The sequence below is a fragment of the Aplysia californica genome, unplaced genomic scaffold (genome assembly GCF_000002075.1).
Source record: "Aplysia californica isolate F4 #8 unplaced genomic scaffold, AplCal3.0 scaffold00129, whole genome shotgun sequence".
Classification (NCBI taxonomy): domain Eukaryota; kingdom Metazoa; phylum Mollusca; class Gastropoda; order Aplysiida; family Aplysiidae; genus Aplysia; species Aplysia californica.
In genome coordinates, this window is record NW_004797399.1 from 317942 (window position 1) to 335157 (window position 17216).

Consider the following 17216-nt stretch of genomic DNA (forward strand, 5'->3'; position numbering starts at 1 on the left):
CCATTCTGCTGGCTGGAATGGCTAAGTCTCTTTTTTTTTTGTGAAACATGACAGTGTTTAAGTCTCTTTTTTTTGGGGTGAAACACAGTGTTTAACTGCCTGGCGCAGAGTGCCTCTGTAGGCTTATGCAGAGTTTGGTAATTACAAAAGTGAACTTATCGCCATGTTTCTTTTCTTGTTAAGATCTTCATTTTGTCAACGTCTGTATCTTAGAATTTCAGAATCACCCATTTGTTTAACTCTTTATCTTCGACAAGCCGTTCCCAGCAGCTCATGGTCGGAACTTCTGTGCCGATGAGCCGCTGACAGCGGCCCGGGTACATTCCTTTACGACGACATGGACATCAAATTACTTTTTGGCAATTGTCGAAAACTGATTCCTTTTACCGGAAGTTCATTCATTAGATGAAGTACTATCATAATAGGTTTGCTAGTTTTGATTTAATTACCCATTTAGTGACGTTTTGTCATTTTTAGATTTAGTACCCCCCTCAGAGATAAAGAGTTAATTGAAAAAATTGAAGTCTTCATTTTTCAAGATTCAGAGAGCAATGCAAAGTAACTTATCTTTAGGAACTAATTTGCTGTATGAAATCAACACACATTTTTATTATCCTTTTTTATCTTCTCCTTTTCCAAAATTAGATGTTGCCATCATCAACTTCTTCATCATCATCATCGGGCGGTAAGACTGCTCCAGCTCAAAATGTTGGTGTGTCACCTGCTTTTTTGGTAAGTTTTATCTAATTTTTAGTGCCAATATTTGATTTGTGTACAGTTTCCCAAACTTAACACCTGAGAGAAGGTTGATGCTCATGATGCTCTTTGGAGTGTTTTGCTTTATTCATTCCGTAGATGTTCCTGTGGTATGCTACAGGAATGCTCACCGAGTTATTAGCATTGTTGCATTCTACGGCCTGAATATTCCAACTATGTTTGTTTCAGGCTGACATCAAACCAGTGACAGATGGCGCCAATGGTCTCAAGTACAACTTAACTCAAGACATCATACAGTCGATATTCAAAACATATCCAATGGGTAAGATGTAGTAGTACTTCAGAGGTGCCAAATTTCTGGACAAATCTGGTTTCCTGAAATTTTCCGCATTTCACCTTGCTATAAGCAGATTGTTGAGTTAATGCACTTTATATAAAAACAGTCTTGATACAAAATGTGTTAGGGGAAATGATCTGTAAATTTTGAGTCCCCTTGTGTGTGCTTCCATAGGGTCCATAAAGTTTGAGGATTTTTTTTTTTAGCCAGTTGGCAGCTTTGGTACATACTACGAGTAATTCTGTGAAGATGTCAGCTTCAAGTCACTTTTATTTGCCAGGGATCGACATGCTTTTTCATCAAGAGTAATATCCTGCTTATAGGATTTTATATTCTGAGCCTTCAACTACCTTATTGTTCCTTATTGATTTGCCAGGTGATATATTTATAAATGTTAATTTGAAACTCTGCCTTGGAATCTTTTGCAGAAGTCTTTTTTTTTTCTAAGTGAAATAGTTTGTTCTTATGTCTGTGAAGCATTTTGAAAATCATTTAATCATCTTTATGAGCTGAATCCCACCTCTCTCTCTCATGTGCAGTAAAAAAGAAGCATGCTGAAGCTGTGCCTCATCAGGTCAGTGACTGTGAGTTCTGGAGTCGTTTCTTCCAATCGCATTATTTCCACCGAGATCGTCACGCCTTATCATCTGAAGATATTTTCACAGAGTGTGCCAAGAATGACGAAGAAGGTATTTCATTTTATTTTGGAAATAATTGGAAAAGGCAAAGATTTGGTTGTTTTTTAAAATATTAATTACATCTTCGTCAGTGGTTGTATTAGATGTGCATGGGAAACCTCTTTATGACTTTAGTTGTTGTTGTTATTGATCCAGAACTTGTTACTTTAGAAACACTGGTATACAAAGAAAATAGTGTCTGCTATTTGATGATCTGATGATTACGGAGACGATATTGATGTATTATGTTGGTGGTTTTTAAAAATGTTTTGGCACTTGTTCTGTTTCAATTGCTGTGTCTTAACCCTATCCGTACGTCGTGTTTTACTATCGTATCCGTACGACATTGGGAACTCTGTGCCACCACTTTCAAAAGAGGAAATTTACTTGTTAATCCAATCTGTATGCTTGGCATAGTGGTCTGTCAAAATGATTTTTTGAGAAATACTGAAAGTTTCAAAGAGATCTTCACTCTAGAAGTATTCTAAAACGTGAAAAATACAACCCTGTGGGTACAAAATGACCTCAGGGCGTACGGATAGGGTTAATAATCTGCTGAAGGTTAACTTAAAACTCACAACATGTAATGAAATTACACTTAAAGGGGGCATATGCATGACTTCAGCCCAGTCAGACTAATTTTCTGACTGTAATTTTTCTTTCCCCAGTTATGAAAGATGAAATCACAAAAAATGTGAATGACCCCTTGGTCGACCTCACTCAGATGAAGGATCAGTCACTGGAGGACGTGAGTGTGACTTACTTATACAGGATGGTTCAGAAAGAATACGCCAAAATCATCATGTGATATTTCAAAAACAAGAAACAGTAGAAAACTCCAGCTTGGACACATGTGTTGTACATACTTTCCAGTTTTTATTTCATGTTTTACAAGTGCTCAATGTGGCCACCACCGGCAGCATGGACAGCGTAAAGCCAATATGAAAATAACTCGCAAACACGCCTCAGAATCTCTAAGGCCACCATATTGATTGTAGCTGTTGATGATTTTGGCATAGTCTTTTTGAATCACCCTATGTTTTCCTAGAACAGCAGTCAATTAGCTGTGCATCCTATGGCTAGAGGCTGAGTGGTGGCAAAATGATCCCCAGTCTAATTAGTCTGTAAAATATAAGTTATGGTTAACTCATTCGCTACGTCGAGCCGTGGGGGGCGGCTCGACAACCGATCTTTAATTTTAGCTTAGATTCTATTTCAATCCACATATCCATGTTAAAATAAAGGTCATAATATAATGTGGACTTCCGGGTCAAGCATTTCCACTGAAAATCGGAGATTTAGATTCAGATTTGAAACCCGATTTCGTAGTTTATTAGACTTTGTTTTATCGCGATGCCAAAATTATACCGCGGACACCAGTCCTAGTAACTCTACACAACAAAATCTATCATTATTTTGCCCACTAAAGAAATGTAGGACTCTTTTTTATAATATTGATACAATTGGACTCATATTGCCAATGCACTGTAAATGAGAAATCAATATTTTTGAGTGCTAGGTTTAGATCTAAATTGTCAAAATATTTTTTTCTCCCCAAAATCACTACTTTTTGAAGAAATCACACAAAAAGCGCCACTCAAGACATGTATAGGTTTATTCCAAATGCAATTCTGAATAATTCCATATAAGATACGAGTGGGTTTTTTCTGTTTGTGATCGTTTTTCAAGATTATAAAAAAATTAATTTTTTTCAATATCGGATGTTATGATCTAAATGTACAAATATTATGGAATGTATGTAAATAACTGCAAACTTTTCAATATTTTCCCGTTTTATATTCATTTATGGTTATTTTGATGTATCATTTGACTAGGTGCAAACATATTTTTTGAGTTTCGCCAAAGATTATTAATTTTTTATTTTCAAATTTTATCCACATCCTATCAAAATTGTGTTGCATAATCGCCTCTTACAGGAACCAAAGTTGAAAAATACATAAATAAACATTACATATGTATTCTACAAACCATACTAAAAATATTGGTATATAAGACGTTGATATTTATTTGAATTTGTGGCCCCAAAGACTTTTTAACTGCCCACTAGTCATCATCTCATTCGCCCTCCCGAAAAAAATTCATCCACAAGCCGAAAATAATACGTAGCGAATGGGTTAAAATCCTTTGTCTTGTTGAATCCACTCCATGAGAGAACAAGAACTGAGTTTGTTTGCATGCACTACAAGAATTTGAAGTGATTTTTTTTTTACATTTTTCTCTTTTGTTTTTGGATCATGTATTAGAGAACATAGTTGATAGTTTGGTGCTCATATGACCCTATGCAGTTGCTAGCGCCGTAAAACCCTCTACTATAAAGAAAATAAATAGTTGATGGTACAACTTTTAAGCACTACTTCTTCATTCTTTCTTTGTTGTTTATGTCTATTTGTCATATATTATGTTTATTGCTATTACATTGATGTTCATCTTTTTCACCCAAATAAGTATTATTCAGAATTGAAGTGCATTGCTTGCCTTTCTTGAATGAAATTACCATAAGTGGACATTTATATGTAGGAATAATGCTCATCGAGCTAAAAGGGTAAACTTATACGTCTTCCTTGTTCACTTGTGATTACAGGACTCCTGAAAAAGTTTTGCAGCTGTCTTGCTTTTCCTCAACCTTTAACATATCAATATTTCTCTCACTGTCTTGTAATCAAACTTGTGTCCTGTGAAATGTGCCCTTGGGTGGTTGGAGGGCTCAACTGAGAGGTCAAGCTTCTTTTCATTCCTTACTTTTCTGTGCACTAAAGAGCCATTAGTGTGTCGATATGCTTCTCTTTACTCCCAACTCCATCTGAAATGTGCCCAATGGTACTTTTACTTTTTCTGTCCTTTTGTACCTCAAGGTGTTGAGGGGATATACAATTGTTGGATGTGGGCCAGGTGTGTTACCGTCAATACTGCATCCACTTGTTGAAAAGTACAACATTGTACGGTAAGCTTCCCGGGAAGCTGAGAATGTTTCTGAGTGTTCTATGGTCTGCTGGGGTAATAATATAGTGTAACGCCCATAGAACTTGCTATCGAGGGAGGATATGCGCTGTACTAATGCTATTAAAATTTATTATATTATTTCTTAAAATTACTTAATGTATATTTTCAGGATTACCGAGGCATAGTAGATGATACAAGAACAAGCAATAACGTGTCCAACCAAGCCATGATCCGGCGGTTCAACCAGCATTCCACACTCGTCCTGCGGGCCTGCACCAGCGCCTCTACGGGAGGGGTGGCCAGCGAAAACTCTGCTGTGGAAGGTGGCAGGAAAGAGAAAGATTCTTCCAGAAAGTCAAAGTCGAATGAGGTGAACCATGTCAATGGGGGTGTGGCCCATCCAACCAATGGGACTTCTGACTCGGTGGAAGAACCTCACAGGAAAAAGGTTAGTGTTTCTCCCCTCCCCCCACTCATACACACCTATTGAATAAACTTTATTTTTTGTTTGATTCCTGTGTGTTTAGGGGGGGTTTTGGTTTTTTTTGTCATAATGTAATCCCTTCTCTCTACTGGATCTTTATGCTCTCTCGTCCCCGATTGGCTGTGGCGAGCAGGGTTAAAGAAGCCCACCTATACAGTCCAAATTTTATGGATGGGAGCATTAAACATCTTCAATAATGATTACTTATAAGGCTAGATGGGTTGCAGTCAGATCAGATCTCTACAGAAAAATGAACCAGTTGCTTCTCTTCTCTTAACCAAATGAGCCAAAGCCCTCTGATCCTGCAGGACCCCTGTACCAGAGCTGTTGGACAGCTGCTTGTTTTCACCACCACTCGGTGGGGTGTACAGATTGGTAATGGTAGCTTGCTGAGGTATCCACTCGGATCCAAAGAGTTAAACAATGCACCTCTGGATTTTTGTGTGCACGGTCGAACCATTTCAAGACGACCATCCATTGTCACGGAGAAAAGCGGTCATTTTAGGCAGGGTGTCCTCTTGAATAGTGTCATTTCTTCTTTATCTTCATGTGTGTTAGGTTCAGAACAGACATTGACGTTCACCCCGAGGGCAGTGCTACAGATGTGAAGTGTCTTTAGGCCATTCTCAAAGGAGGGGTATTTACACGTTCTTATGCACAGTAGAATTGTAAATAGACTGATTTATCAATGTCATGCTCACATTGTCCCTGAACTGCAGCAGGGAAGTGCTGCTTTTTCTTTCATCATCCTTACGATCGTCATTTTTCCTCTACGTCTTTTGTATGTTTGTCACTCATTTGTGAACTGCTATTTCCAGGGTGCCTTGATAGTCGAAGCAGACTTTGTGCTGTTGGGGCTAGAGAGGTGAGCAGAGTAAGCCTGATTCCCCGTTTGGACTTCACTGTTGACATCCACCCCTTGGCGCTTATATGACCTTTTGCAGTTGCAAGCGCCGTAAAACCTTACTAAAACAAAAAAAACTTTCCACACAGCAACAGGTTCTCTAGTGTCATTATAGGATAGCAAATATCGTAAAGGAGTTCGAGGTCATTTGTACAGATACTTGTCTTGAACATGTGGCCGTTATATCAGGTTTGATCTTACTTTGATCCACAGGAAAGACACACGACAACACACAAAGGAGCACACGAGTGGACATGCGTTTTGTTGTTGCATAACATGTGTTATCATTGTGGTAAATCTTTGATGAATTGTTATCTCTACTGTGTGTGTGCTTCAGCTCAACCCACAAAGTCATGAGTATTTTTTTGCATTTGTTTACAGAAACGGATAAAGGAAAAGATTGGATTTGAAGATTTGGACGATAAAGAGGAATCTGAAGGTGTCACTTTAAGGTGAGCAAAAAGTTTCGGGTGACATAGTTAGTTACTCTTTGGTTGTATTTGCTGTTTTTGGTGTTATTTGTCATGGTCATGCAGTCAAATACTGGTTGATGGGGCTCTGAGGTTGTCTGCTCCTTCTGCTTCTTGTCAAGATTTTATTCTGCTGTAAGCTGACAAAACGCCTTTTTTTTAAATTCACTGCAGTTTTGAGAAAAAGAAGTTTTTTGTCAATGTAACCATCTAGAAATAGCATTCTTTCAAAATTTGGATTCTACTTTATTCAAAAACTAGTCACAGTTTCACTTGGATTTTTTTCACACAAGTAGGGTAACTGATCCGGCTTTCGATTTTGCAAGTTAAGAAATTTGGCGCCAAAATGAAAAAAGGGCATTTTGTCAGCTAAGAGCAGTATTGTTTGAAGTTGTTCTTGTCTAAATGTGGCTATTATTGTGAGGTTTGCTGTAAATCATTGGGGCTCAAGCAGCGGGATGGCTAATGAGCTCAAGCTCACATGTACAATGCTCAGCAAAGATACGGCTTACAGATGGTTGATTACCGGTATGTGTCCTTGAGCAAGATACCCAAACCGTTCTTCCATAGTGACTACCAGCAATGTCATTCTACCATTTCAATTTATGTTTTTACTACACTGTTGTCTGTAATGCGTGTTGATATTAAAAATTTCCTTATGGGTCAATGTAGTTGTGCTTTTTCTTAATGTAATTTTTTTTTAACTACACCTTGTGGGTGGTTGACGGGTGCTCCGGTGTGGTTTGCTCCTTCTTTCCTATAAAAGATCTATCGTCTTTATCTCCCCTCCTTCTTTTTTTATATTTGTTACTCTCTTGTAACACCTCTAATCTTCGCCACTTATTGTGTTGCAAGTGCCGTAAAACTCTTACTAAAACTAGACTGCACCTCAACAATTTTCATTTTTCTTGCATTAAGATGGGAGGATGATGGAGCTGTTTATGTGTGTAAGATGTCAGTTTTGGTTTTGGTTTAAACAATATTCTAAAGTGTTATATGAGATTTTTTAGTGTAAATTTATTGACGACATGTAATTGCTTTGTCTGTTGCAGACTGACTCAAATGGACCGCTACCTTCACGGTCCAACCCCGTCCAGCAGCACAGCCTCCGCCTCAGTGGCCAGTCGCCTCGGTCATGATGATGTCACCTCAGAGGATGCCATATTGTCTGTCGCCAGCGAAGTGGAGGGTTGGGGCAGTGCGCGGCACATGGTAGGCTGATCGGCTTTTTCATCCATGGGAACCACTGCTTGGAAGTTTTCAATGGGTTTTTTTTTGGGGGGGGGGGGGGTTGTTTGCTTTTTTTAATGCTTAGTACGTTGCTTTTAATCTGTATGTCCAACCTGTTATTTAGTCCCAAATTTTAAAGAAAGCCATACACATCGAGTTGCATTAGAAATTTACCTTTGGAGAGGAAAATGCAGACACAGTGAAGCATTTCTTTTTCGGTCAGACAGATCTGCTACCCAGATGTTTCCCTATTCATTTCTTATTCCCTGTATATAAAAAATGTGGCCTTTCTACTTGAGGTCAAACCTGTAGCAGCATCTGCAGGTTTACTGTTTTCATGACCAAGTAACATACTCTTTTGACATACATGTACTTTGTGTAAAATGAATTTTGATTCTTGACATTTATCAATGATGACTTGGGGGGGGGGGGGGGGGGTCTGAAGTGGGTATGATGCTTTTTATACCTGTAAATAGATTCCTTGGTCCAGTTCTCATCATGTTGAGCAAAGTGTTCTCTGTGTATGTATGTATTTGTATTCAAGAAGAACACAAAATAGTATGTTAACTGAATCCTGTGACCGAGTTAAAGTTATGACAAGACAAGTCTATTGTTAAGCTTTATTTTTAAATATCACTTTTTCCAACCTTAACGCTAACAGGCACCTTTTATTCTATTTTGTTTTCTTTTGCCCTTGACTTAGGTGCTGGGAAGTACAGAGGCCTTGTCAGTTCTAGGAGAGTTGTCACCAGGTGGCGCCCTCATGTCTGGCACCAGTCTACAGCAGCTACATCGTGAGTCAGCGGCTGTCTGTTCAGGGATAATGTTTTGCTTATCTATGCAGAGGAACATTACATTTAAGTTTGTGTGTGATAAATGATAACTCTCTTTTTCAAGATGGAAATAATTGTGGTATTCTTCAGGATTATACTGTAAATAGGAAATAGTAATAGATAAATAAATTTCACTTTGATCCCTGTGGGGTAATTTGCTTTTACAACGGCATAACACATATTATACATACATATAGATGTATACACATAACAGATATACTACAAACATGCCATTGCTGGTTTCCATTGTGCAGTGCCCAGGGGTTTTCTTTTAAGCTAGGATCATCGTGTCTTGCTTAGAAACGCACTCCAGTGGCCACATACCTCAACACCGTTCACCAATGTGTTTTACGTTTCACTACCTCAGAATTACAAAGTTCTATCTGACATTTTTGGCTGATGGGAGTTACTAAGACCATGGCATCAGAAATCAAATGTTCTATCTCCTCTATCAAAATGGTAAGATTATTCGAAGTTGTCATCGAGATATTCAATGAATTGCATTCGTTAAGGCCTGACATAATGTGAAACTTAAAATCTTTAACATCAGAGTTCTCAAAACAAGGTACTGGGCAAATAGGAATTTGTCATTCTGAGGTAGCGATTTATTGTGAGCCTTCACTTGCTTACCCCTCAGCCAGTGGAGCCACATGTCAGCAGTGAGAAAGAAAACATATCTTTTCTAATTTGTAAATTTTAGATATATGTTTACCTTTGGTGTTTGTTGTTCTTTATTTTTTTTCTAGAACAAGTGAGCCCCGCTACCCGTGATGAAATCAAGCAAAACTACAACGCCATGTGTGAATTGTTACGACATTTTTGGTCCTGTTTCCCTGTGTCGTCCAAGTCTCTTGAGGACAAAGTGAGTGCTTTGCTGCCTTCGTTCACTTTGTTGTTCCAGATAAAACAGAAGTACTTCTTCTGTCTGTGCTGTTAGGGATAGACTTTCACTTTTAGAATGTTTCATATCAATTCCCCTGTGGAGAAGGTATTTTGCAAAGCATCTGCATCGTTCAACTTTAATGTTTTGAATGATTTTTTTATAATTTTTTTTTTTGGGGGGGGGTGTGTATTATTGATCTTGAGATTTGTTTTTCTCTTGAAATTAACACCCACAAAATTTCTTAACTCTTTATCTCCAAGGGGGGTAAACTCACTATGCCGGGGTCTTTTTTTTTTGGTACTAAATCTAAAAGTAGCAAAATCGTCACTGAATTGGTCATTCCATCAAAAAGCGTTAACCTATTTTGATAATTCTTCATCTGATTAATGAACTCCCGGTAAAAGAGACCTGTTTTTGGCAGTTGCTGAAAAGTAACTTGATGTCGAAGTCGTCATAAATTGTTATAAATTGTTATAAATTGTTATAAATTGTTATAAATTGTTATAAATTGTTCTAAATTGTTCTAAATTGTTCTAAATTGTTATAAATTGTTATAAATTGTTCTAAATTAGAATGGTAACATGTTTGTTTTTGCCAAATAGGTTGTGAAGATGAGACAGACCCTGGAACGCTTTGAGATGAGCAAGTTGGCGCCACTAAAAGAAAAGTTGTCACAATACCATTATGCAATGAATGTAAGTCACTGTTCCTGCTTTTGCATCAGATTTTTTTTTTCTCATGAAATACTTTGAAAGAATGATAGACCCCAAATCTACCTGCTCAGCTGTTGGGGGAAAAAATGATGTCAAACGCAAATTCTCTTTGTGAATCCCTTTTGTTTCACGCAAGAACCTTGAGTTGCTTTGTGTTGTCTGCTTTTTTTCTCTTTCCTTGCAACGGCAAGAAAATGTTTGTTTCGTTTGGATTTTGTTCTTGAAACACATCAACACATTTATTCCCCTCCTGTGCGGAGATGTTTGGGGCATTCTGTACAAAGGTCGTGTTTTACTGCAGAAATATGAAGTCTTTTACTCTTTGCACTGCCGCTGTATGTTGTTAGTTTTTTGTTTGTTTATTGTTGGGGGGTGGGGGGGGGGGGGGGTGTTATTGTCACACTGAACTAATTTTAGCTTTCAGGCTATGGATATGGATGGTTAGAGGGTGGTCTGATGTGATTTGTTTGTTCTTTCCTGTCAAACATCTGTCATGCTTACCTTTCTCTCTTTTTTGTGTTTGTTACTCTCTTAATATTATCTAATTGCCGTCTCCCCCCCCCCTGGCGAGGCGGTGCCACTGACTGTAGTGTCTTTAGGCCATTCCCAAAGGGGGGACATTTCTCGTTCAAGCACTGTAGAATTGTAAATGGGCTGATTCATGTCACGCTCATAACTGTGCCTGATCTACAACAGGGAACTGCTGCTTTTTCTTTCCTAATCCTTACTATTGTCATTTTCCTCTACTTCTTTTGTATGTTTGTCACACTCTTGCGACCTGCTATTTCCGGGGTGGCTTGATAGTTGAAGCAGACTTTGCGCTGTTGAAGCTAGAGAGGTGAGCAGAGTAAGTCTGATTCCCTGTAAAGACTTCTCTATTGACACCCACCCCTTGGCGCTCATATGACCTTATGCAGTTACGAGTGCCGTAAAACCCTTTGCTATAATAATATAAAAATAATCTAATTGTGTTGCAAGAGCCGTACAGTAAAACTCTTACCAAAGCAAAAAGCTATGTACCATGTTAGGATTTCCTGTGTTTTGTCTTAATGATAATTAGTAGATATCCATAGTGCCCACTGTGCAATTGGCTCAAGACACTTTCCATCAAAATTGAAATCTGTGTAGCTAAAAATAAATCTGTTGCGCCAAATCCTGTAAGACATTTTGCTGTCATGTCTGTTCACAGCTGACTGGACACCTGGAGGAGATGCTGAGGGCAGCTTACCTCAAATTTGATGCCTGGCAAGCGCGACGTAATGCCCGTAGACCATGATTCCCACCATCCCTTTGTCCATACAAAGGTTTCTGTTATCTGTTTGTTTTTTGCCAACACAATACCAGGAGTACCACAGGCAAAGCCTTCCTAAACCGTAAGACAACAGCCGAAGCACTAGTTTCTTCCACGAGCCAGACCGCGCGACTTCCTCGGAACTGCTCTGAAATCAGTTCACAGTGGAGAGATGGGTGGTGTTGTCTTCTTAGGGACCCCGTCATTGGCAGACCTTCTTAGAGCTTTAGAGAAGTGTGTGTGGTTCTCCTTGACCTTGGTCCGGCTACTGTTGTTGTAGTGGTCAGATGATGTAAAGTTACAATTGCAGCCAACCGTCATTCACTGGACCATCATCTTTCCAGATTATTCTGGAATTCCAAAAGTTTCTTGCATTTTGTGCTTATTAAGTTGTTTGGAGTTTTTTTTTAATGTATTTTTGTAGCTCATTGCGCTTTCTTTTTTTTTTTTGAGTGTGCGTAATGGAAATGTGTCCTTGGATAAAATCCAATAAGGTACAGAAATTGTGTGGATAGTTTGAGGGTATCACAAGTATGTCTACTTTTTTACCCCCTCCCTCCTAGTTTCTGAAGGTCTTTTGTTTGGGGGGTGTTCTGTACGAAATGACCACCATCATTTTGATGTGCTTCTTCTTACTGACGCACACTTGTAAATCAAAGATCTTAGTAGATTCGAGTGACACACTGTACTGTGAACTTGACAAGATGATAAAGGGTACATTTTTGTACACATGCATACATGCTCAGATCATGTAAATGGTTATATTGCTTATAGGCTATAGCTCAGGTCATGTAAATGGTTATATTGCTTATAGGCTATAGCTCAGGTCATGTAAATGGTTTTATTGCTTTTAGTTCAGGTCATGTCAGGATGATGAAGGAGGGCATATTCGTGCATTTTCCCTGAATTCCATTTTTCATGCAGGGCTGAGAAAAATGTTTGGTATTTAATTCTGTGTGGGTTTTTTTATAGTAAGTTGGATTGGACTCTTGTTCTCTTTATAAGCCAACTGTGACGTTTTTGTCTCTGAGTCAAGGTGCTGTTCTGTTGTGTACAAGTGAGAATGATGTCCTTCTATGGTCTTGTTATCAAACCAGTGTCTACATTAGGCTCCTTCCCTTCCCTGGAAAAGGCCTGAGTTTAATGAATTCTCCCTGAAGAAACAGTTTTATTTAGTGTGATAATCAGTCCACTGGAATGTAGTATCTCATTCCACCCGGGATGGCCCTGACAGGCAGGAGGGATGTTCCTTGTCTTCTTCGTCACCTTTATTGTGTCAGAAGTGGGAAATGTTTCTTAACTAACCAGGCTATGTGATGGTTACTTTATTTTACTTTCACTTTTTCTTCCTGTGTTGCTGTTAAGCTTCAAGGGGAGCTGCAGTTTTCTGTGGTAGGCCAGCTCTGCAGCTTTTTCAATTGGGATATCATTTCTCAGGGCTTTCTTGACTTTCTCAATTCCATCTTTGGCTTGATCCACCTCTTCCTTTCATGTCTTGGTTAACAGTTAAAAAATGAAGAAAGAAAATAATTATCAATTGGGTCCAGAAAGTATTAATAATGAGGTATGAAAGGCTGAAAATTTGGTTCAGATGAGTTAAAAGTAAAGTCCAGAAAGAGTTTTCAATAAAGGCGGGAAAGAGGTGGAGTAAGATCTGGAGAGGGCTAAAAATGGAGCTCAGAAAGAGTTGAAAATGAGGTCTGAAAAAGATAGAACATAGTTTTTATGGTTTGAGAGGGAAAATGTGTTACATGTTATATATACATAGACATTCACTGCCATCATTCTCTGAGGAGTTGTACTTTAACTGTTTGTATGAAACTTCACAATGTTATTGTTGCTAAGCGATAAGGTCCTTGTTGTGAAAATAAATCATGAAAGTCTGATTCCATTTCAAACATGAAAATCCGTCTGTTGCGTTTTTCTTTTCTCTTTTGTATTCTTGTGTGTGTGTGTGTGTGTGTAGGGAGGGGTGCTTCCCTGCCATTCCTGTTAAAAAATACTTGAAAACAAAAGGTGCTTCAGTTTGTTTTAATTTTAATAATAGTTAAAAGAATTAACCTGTTTTATTTTGCTTTCTTGATGCTATTTTTGTGTTGTTAGGAAATAGTTCTCTGTTGTCAATGGGTGACTCGGATTAGGTCTATGATATTTTAGTCAAGCCCTTTCTGTTCTCTGCTCTTCTGAGTCATGAGATTGGGGGGGGGGGGGTCTCTTCCGTAACCAAAGCGGAGGGCACCACTGGTAGGTCGGCTTTCTTTATTCCTCTCTGTTGTTTCTGTCTCTCTGTCTTGCTTTTCCCCTGCACTATATGACCGCTATTGTGTCGAGATATGCTTCTCTTTACTCCAACTTTAACCAGAAAGTCAAATACATGTTTTTTTGTTGTTGTTGTTTTTTTCCACAAAATGTGAAAATGTTTTTGTGGCAAATTAATGCATAATTTTGTGGTTAGCGCAGTAAGAGTTAGAGTAAGGGAGCAGCCTGTGCTGTGTATTTTAGTGTCAGAGTTCTTTCCCCTAGAACAATCTAATAATTTGAATAATAATTTTTTGGAAGACGTTTTGAAAATCAGTAAATAACTGTCCTATCTTTCTTTTTTTAGGTAGGCCTACATGTACTTGTTTTTTACATCCCCACCAATACCATTTAGATCATTAGGAGACCGGCTTCCTAAGCTGCCTTTCAAGACCAACACTGGCTAAGAGTAAGAGGGATACAACATCCCAGCAGAAAGACCGAATACTGAATAAAAATTCATCCCACTCTGGAATCAAATTCGGGTCTCTTGCATGTGAGAGAAAAGTACCTAACTGCTACACCACAGGCACAGGACGGGACATGTGTCATATCTCTGTGATTGAGAAAAGTAGGTCTGTTACTGTCATCGACATCTTTTTGGTGCCATGTGTGCAGTGATAAAGGGAAAGTGTTTATTTTGTGTACTTTTCTTTTATGGGAGCAAAAGAAACCCCCAATTCAATTTACTCGAGGCCTTAAATTGTCAATGTAACAAACAAAAAACTAAGAGTAAGAGGTTTGGGGGGGGGGGGGTCATTTCTGTTCGCAGTTGTTTTATTGTTGGGTTGTCTGTCTTCGATCGACCACAGTATTTTATTTTAAAGAAACTGCGTGTATTATCATGGGAGCTGTGGTCACATGTGAGAGAAAAAACACTACTGATATCTATAGAACAGGGTAAAAATTTGCTTGACTGATCATGAGATTTCTATTAAATAAAAGATAATGATATTTTATTTGGCGTATAATAATCCGCCTATTGGTAAATTTTGAAACCGTGAACAAATTTTTGGTATAATGGTGGATACTCATTGAGTTCATTTTTAGTGCGGCACAATTGGATCAACCATCACATTGTATTCCAAGGCAGCATTGGGCATAATGTGCTGTCTTGTCTTTCTTGGGTCTCTATAGGGGTGTAGGGTTGCCCTGGTAGAGTGATTAGGGCACTCTCCTCTTAATGGGTGGTTGTTGGGTGCTCTGGCGTGGTTTGCTCCTTCTTTCCTTTCAAACATCTGTCATCCTTATCTTTTCTCCTTCCTTTTTGTGTTTGTTACTCTCTTGTAGCACCTCTAATTTTCGGCACTATGACCTGATCGTATTGCAAGTGCTGTAAAACTCTTACTAAAATTAAAGAAGTAGTTTTATTGACTCAAATGTGAGTCTGATTTAGCTTTTTGGGAGTAACGGATGTAGAAAGGGAGAACTTTCGTATAAATCTCCCGTCAGTTGTAATTGATTTCATGTGAAGCAGAAGCAGCATTGAAGGGTGTTTGTCAATGCGTTTGCAATTTCCATTTCCAAGCACTTTGAAAGTGCAAGTGTACGGTACATGTACGTGTATTTCATTTCTATTCATGTGTGTGGGGGTTACACATATGTAGTTGCGTCTTTAGAAGTCATCTTTTTGACAGGAAGTCGGTGATTGGCGGGTGCTCTGGTGCGGGTTTTTTTTAAGTTTTAGTAAGAGTTTTACGGCACTTGCAACACAATATAAGGTCATATAAGTGCCGTGGTGTGATTTGCTCCTTTCCTATTGTCCTTATCTCTCCTTTTTTATTTGTTACTCACTTGAAACACCTCTAATTTTCGGCATTTAAATGACCTAATTGTGTATGCCATAAAATGCTTACTAAAACAGCAGAGGAGCTACTTTGAATGGTGTATGTCAGTGTGCTTGCAATTTCCATTTCCAAGCACTGTGAAAGCGCAAGTGTACACAATATATTTCTGTTTATTTGTGTGTGTGTGGCGGGAAGGTGACATAGATGTAGTCAAGTCTGTAGAGGTCCACTTTTTGACAGGGAAAGGTTTTTATTCCGCTTGGAGGAGGTGGGGGGGGTTACCCATTTGTTGTTTGTTGAGTGTTTAGAAATTCCCTTTCTTTTGAATGAAATGTTTTTTATTCCTCTCGCCACCTGACAGGTCATGTTGCCGTGGTTGTATCACACATTTTAAAAACTGCAAATAATATTGAAGGGCATTATTTCTGTTCCTATTTGGTTTCTTGTTTTTGTGCTGCTTTCTTTTGTCCACCTAATGCATCAAAACAGCCATAGTATGCTATGTAATGTCACTGAACAAGGACATTTATGTACATATATAAATATGGATTGTGTATGATTATGATGACAATGTTTCTGAGAATATGAAATATAAGGCTTTTGCCTTATTAAGACTTAAGGTCTGCAGTCAGATTAAAGGTACTGGAGTTCCATTTTCTGTGTATGTGAGTGTGTGTGTGTATTAGTTAACGGAGTATTACCACTCCTGTGAGTGGGAAGTACAGGACATTGAAAGAACCATACCATACAGATATCACAATGGTTCAAACCCCTACAATGGTATTCTGTTACTGTTTGTGTCAGTTTTCATAGCTGTTCCTTATCTCAATCCTATCAGAGATGGACATTATATTCAGATGTCCCAGTTTTTAACCTTTAAGTTTAAAGATGGAAAAAGAATCGAATCCCAAACCCTTCTGTTTTAGTCTCCAATGTGTGTCCTGTGATGATAGCACATGTATCTAATCAGGCATATGCCTCCCTCACAGATATTAACTGTGAAGAGGACAAAGAAAGAATAGATGGTCTACACTGTTGTTTTTATATATATATATATATATATATCTGAGTTTAACATCTATCTCCAGAAGGACCGAGTCAAATAGGAATTCCGTGTAAAGTGCCCTTCAAGGGCACGTCGGACCAGGCTGAGGCTCAAACCCCCGAACCCGCAACCTAACGACACATTAGACGTGAGGATCCACTGCGGACAAAACCTTAGCAAGAAAACGAATATTTCTCTTCTATGTATCATGTTCGGCAAATTTCTCTAATTACCTTTTCGCTACCTCAAAATTACAAAGTTCTGACCGACATTTTTGGCTGTTTTGAGTCACTAAGACCATGACGCCATAAACCAATTGTTCTATGCATTATTCGGAGTCGTTATCAAGATATTCAAAGAATTGTTTCGAAAAAGATTGACAAATGAAACTCAATTTTTTTTCGGCAAATTTCTCAAAACTAGGTTTTGAGTGGATAGAACTTTGTAATTCTGAGGCAGCATTTCGTCACAGTATCACATCCTCATTCAATTTGACTTATTCCATTAACAATCGAAATGCCAACAAAAAAACAAAAAATCAGCTCACTTTAGGCACATCATGTTTTATTTCAATAATACAAAATCA

General features: G+C 38.4%; 1 protein-coding gene across 1 annotated transcript in view; it reads left to right on the top strand.

The window, feature by feature from the left end:
• The window catches only part of LOC101851638 (general transcription factor IIH subunit 1), a 22170-nt gene extending 8764 nt beyond the window's left edge, over positions 1–13406 (top strand). The window contains exons 5-15 of the mRNA XM_005096442.3: positions 646–732; positions 946–1039; positions 1594–1743; positions 2400–2479; positions 4862–5140; positions 6462–6532; positions 7603–7762; positions 8484–8574; positions 9360–9475; positions 10099–10191; positions 11399–13406. Of these exons, the coding sequence (XP_005096499.1) occupies positions 646–732; positions 946–1039; positions 1594–1743; positions 2400–2479; positions 4862–5140; positions 6462–6532; positions 7603–7762; positions 8484–8574; positions 9360–9475; positions 10099–10191; positions 11399–11485 (1308 nt within the window). The 3' untranslated portion in view covers positions 11486–13406. The remainder of the gene's footprint in view (positions 1–645; positions 733–945; positions 1040–1593; positions 1744–2399; positions 2480–4861; positions 5141–6461; positions 6533–7602; positions 7763–8483; positions 8575–9359; positions 9476–10098; positions 10192–11398) is intronic.
• The last annotated feature ends 3810 nt before the right edge of the window (positions 13407–17216 follow it).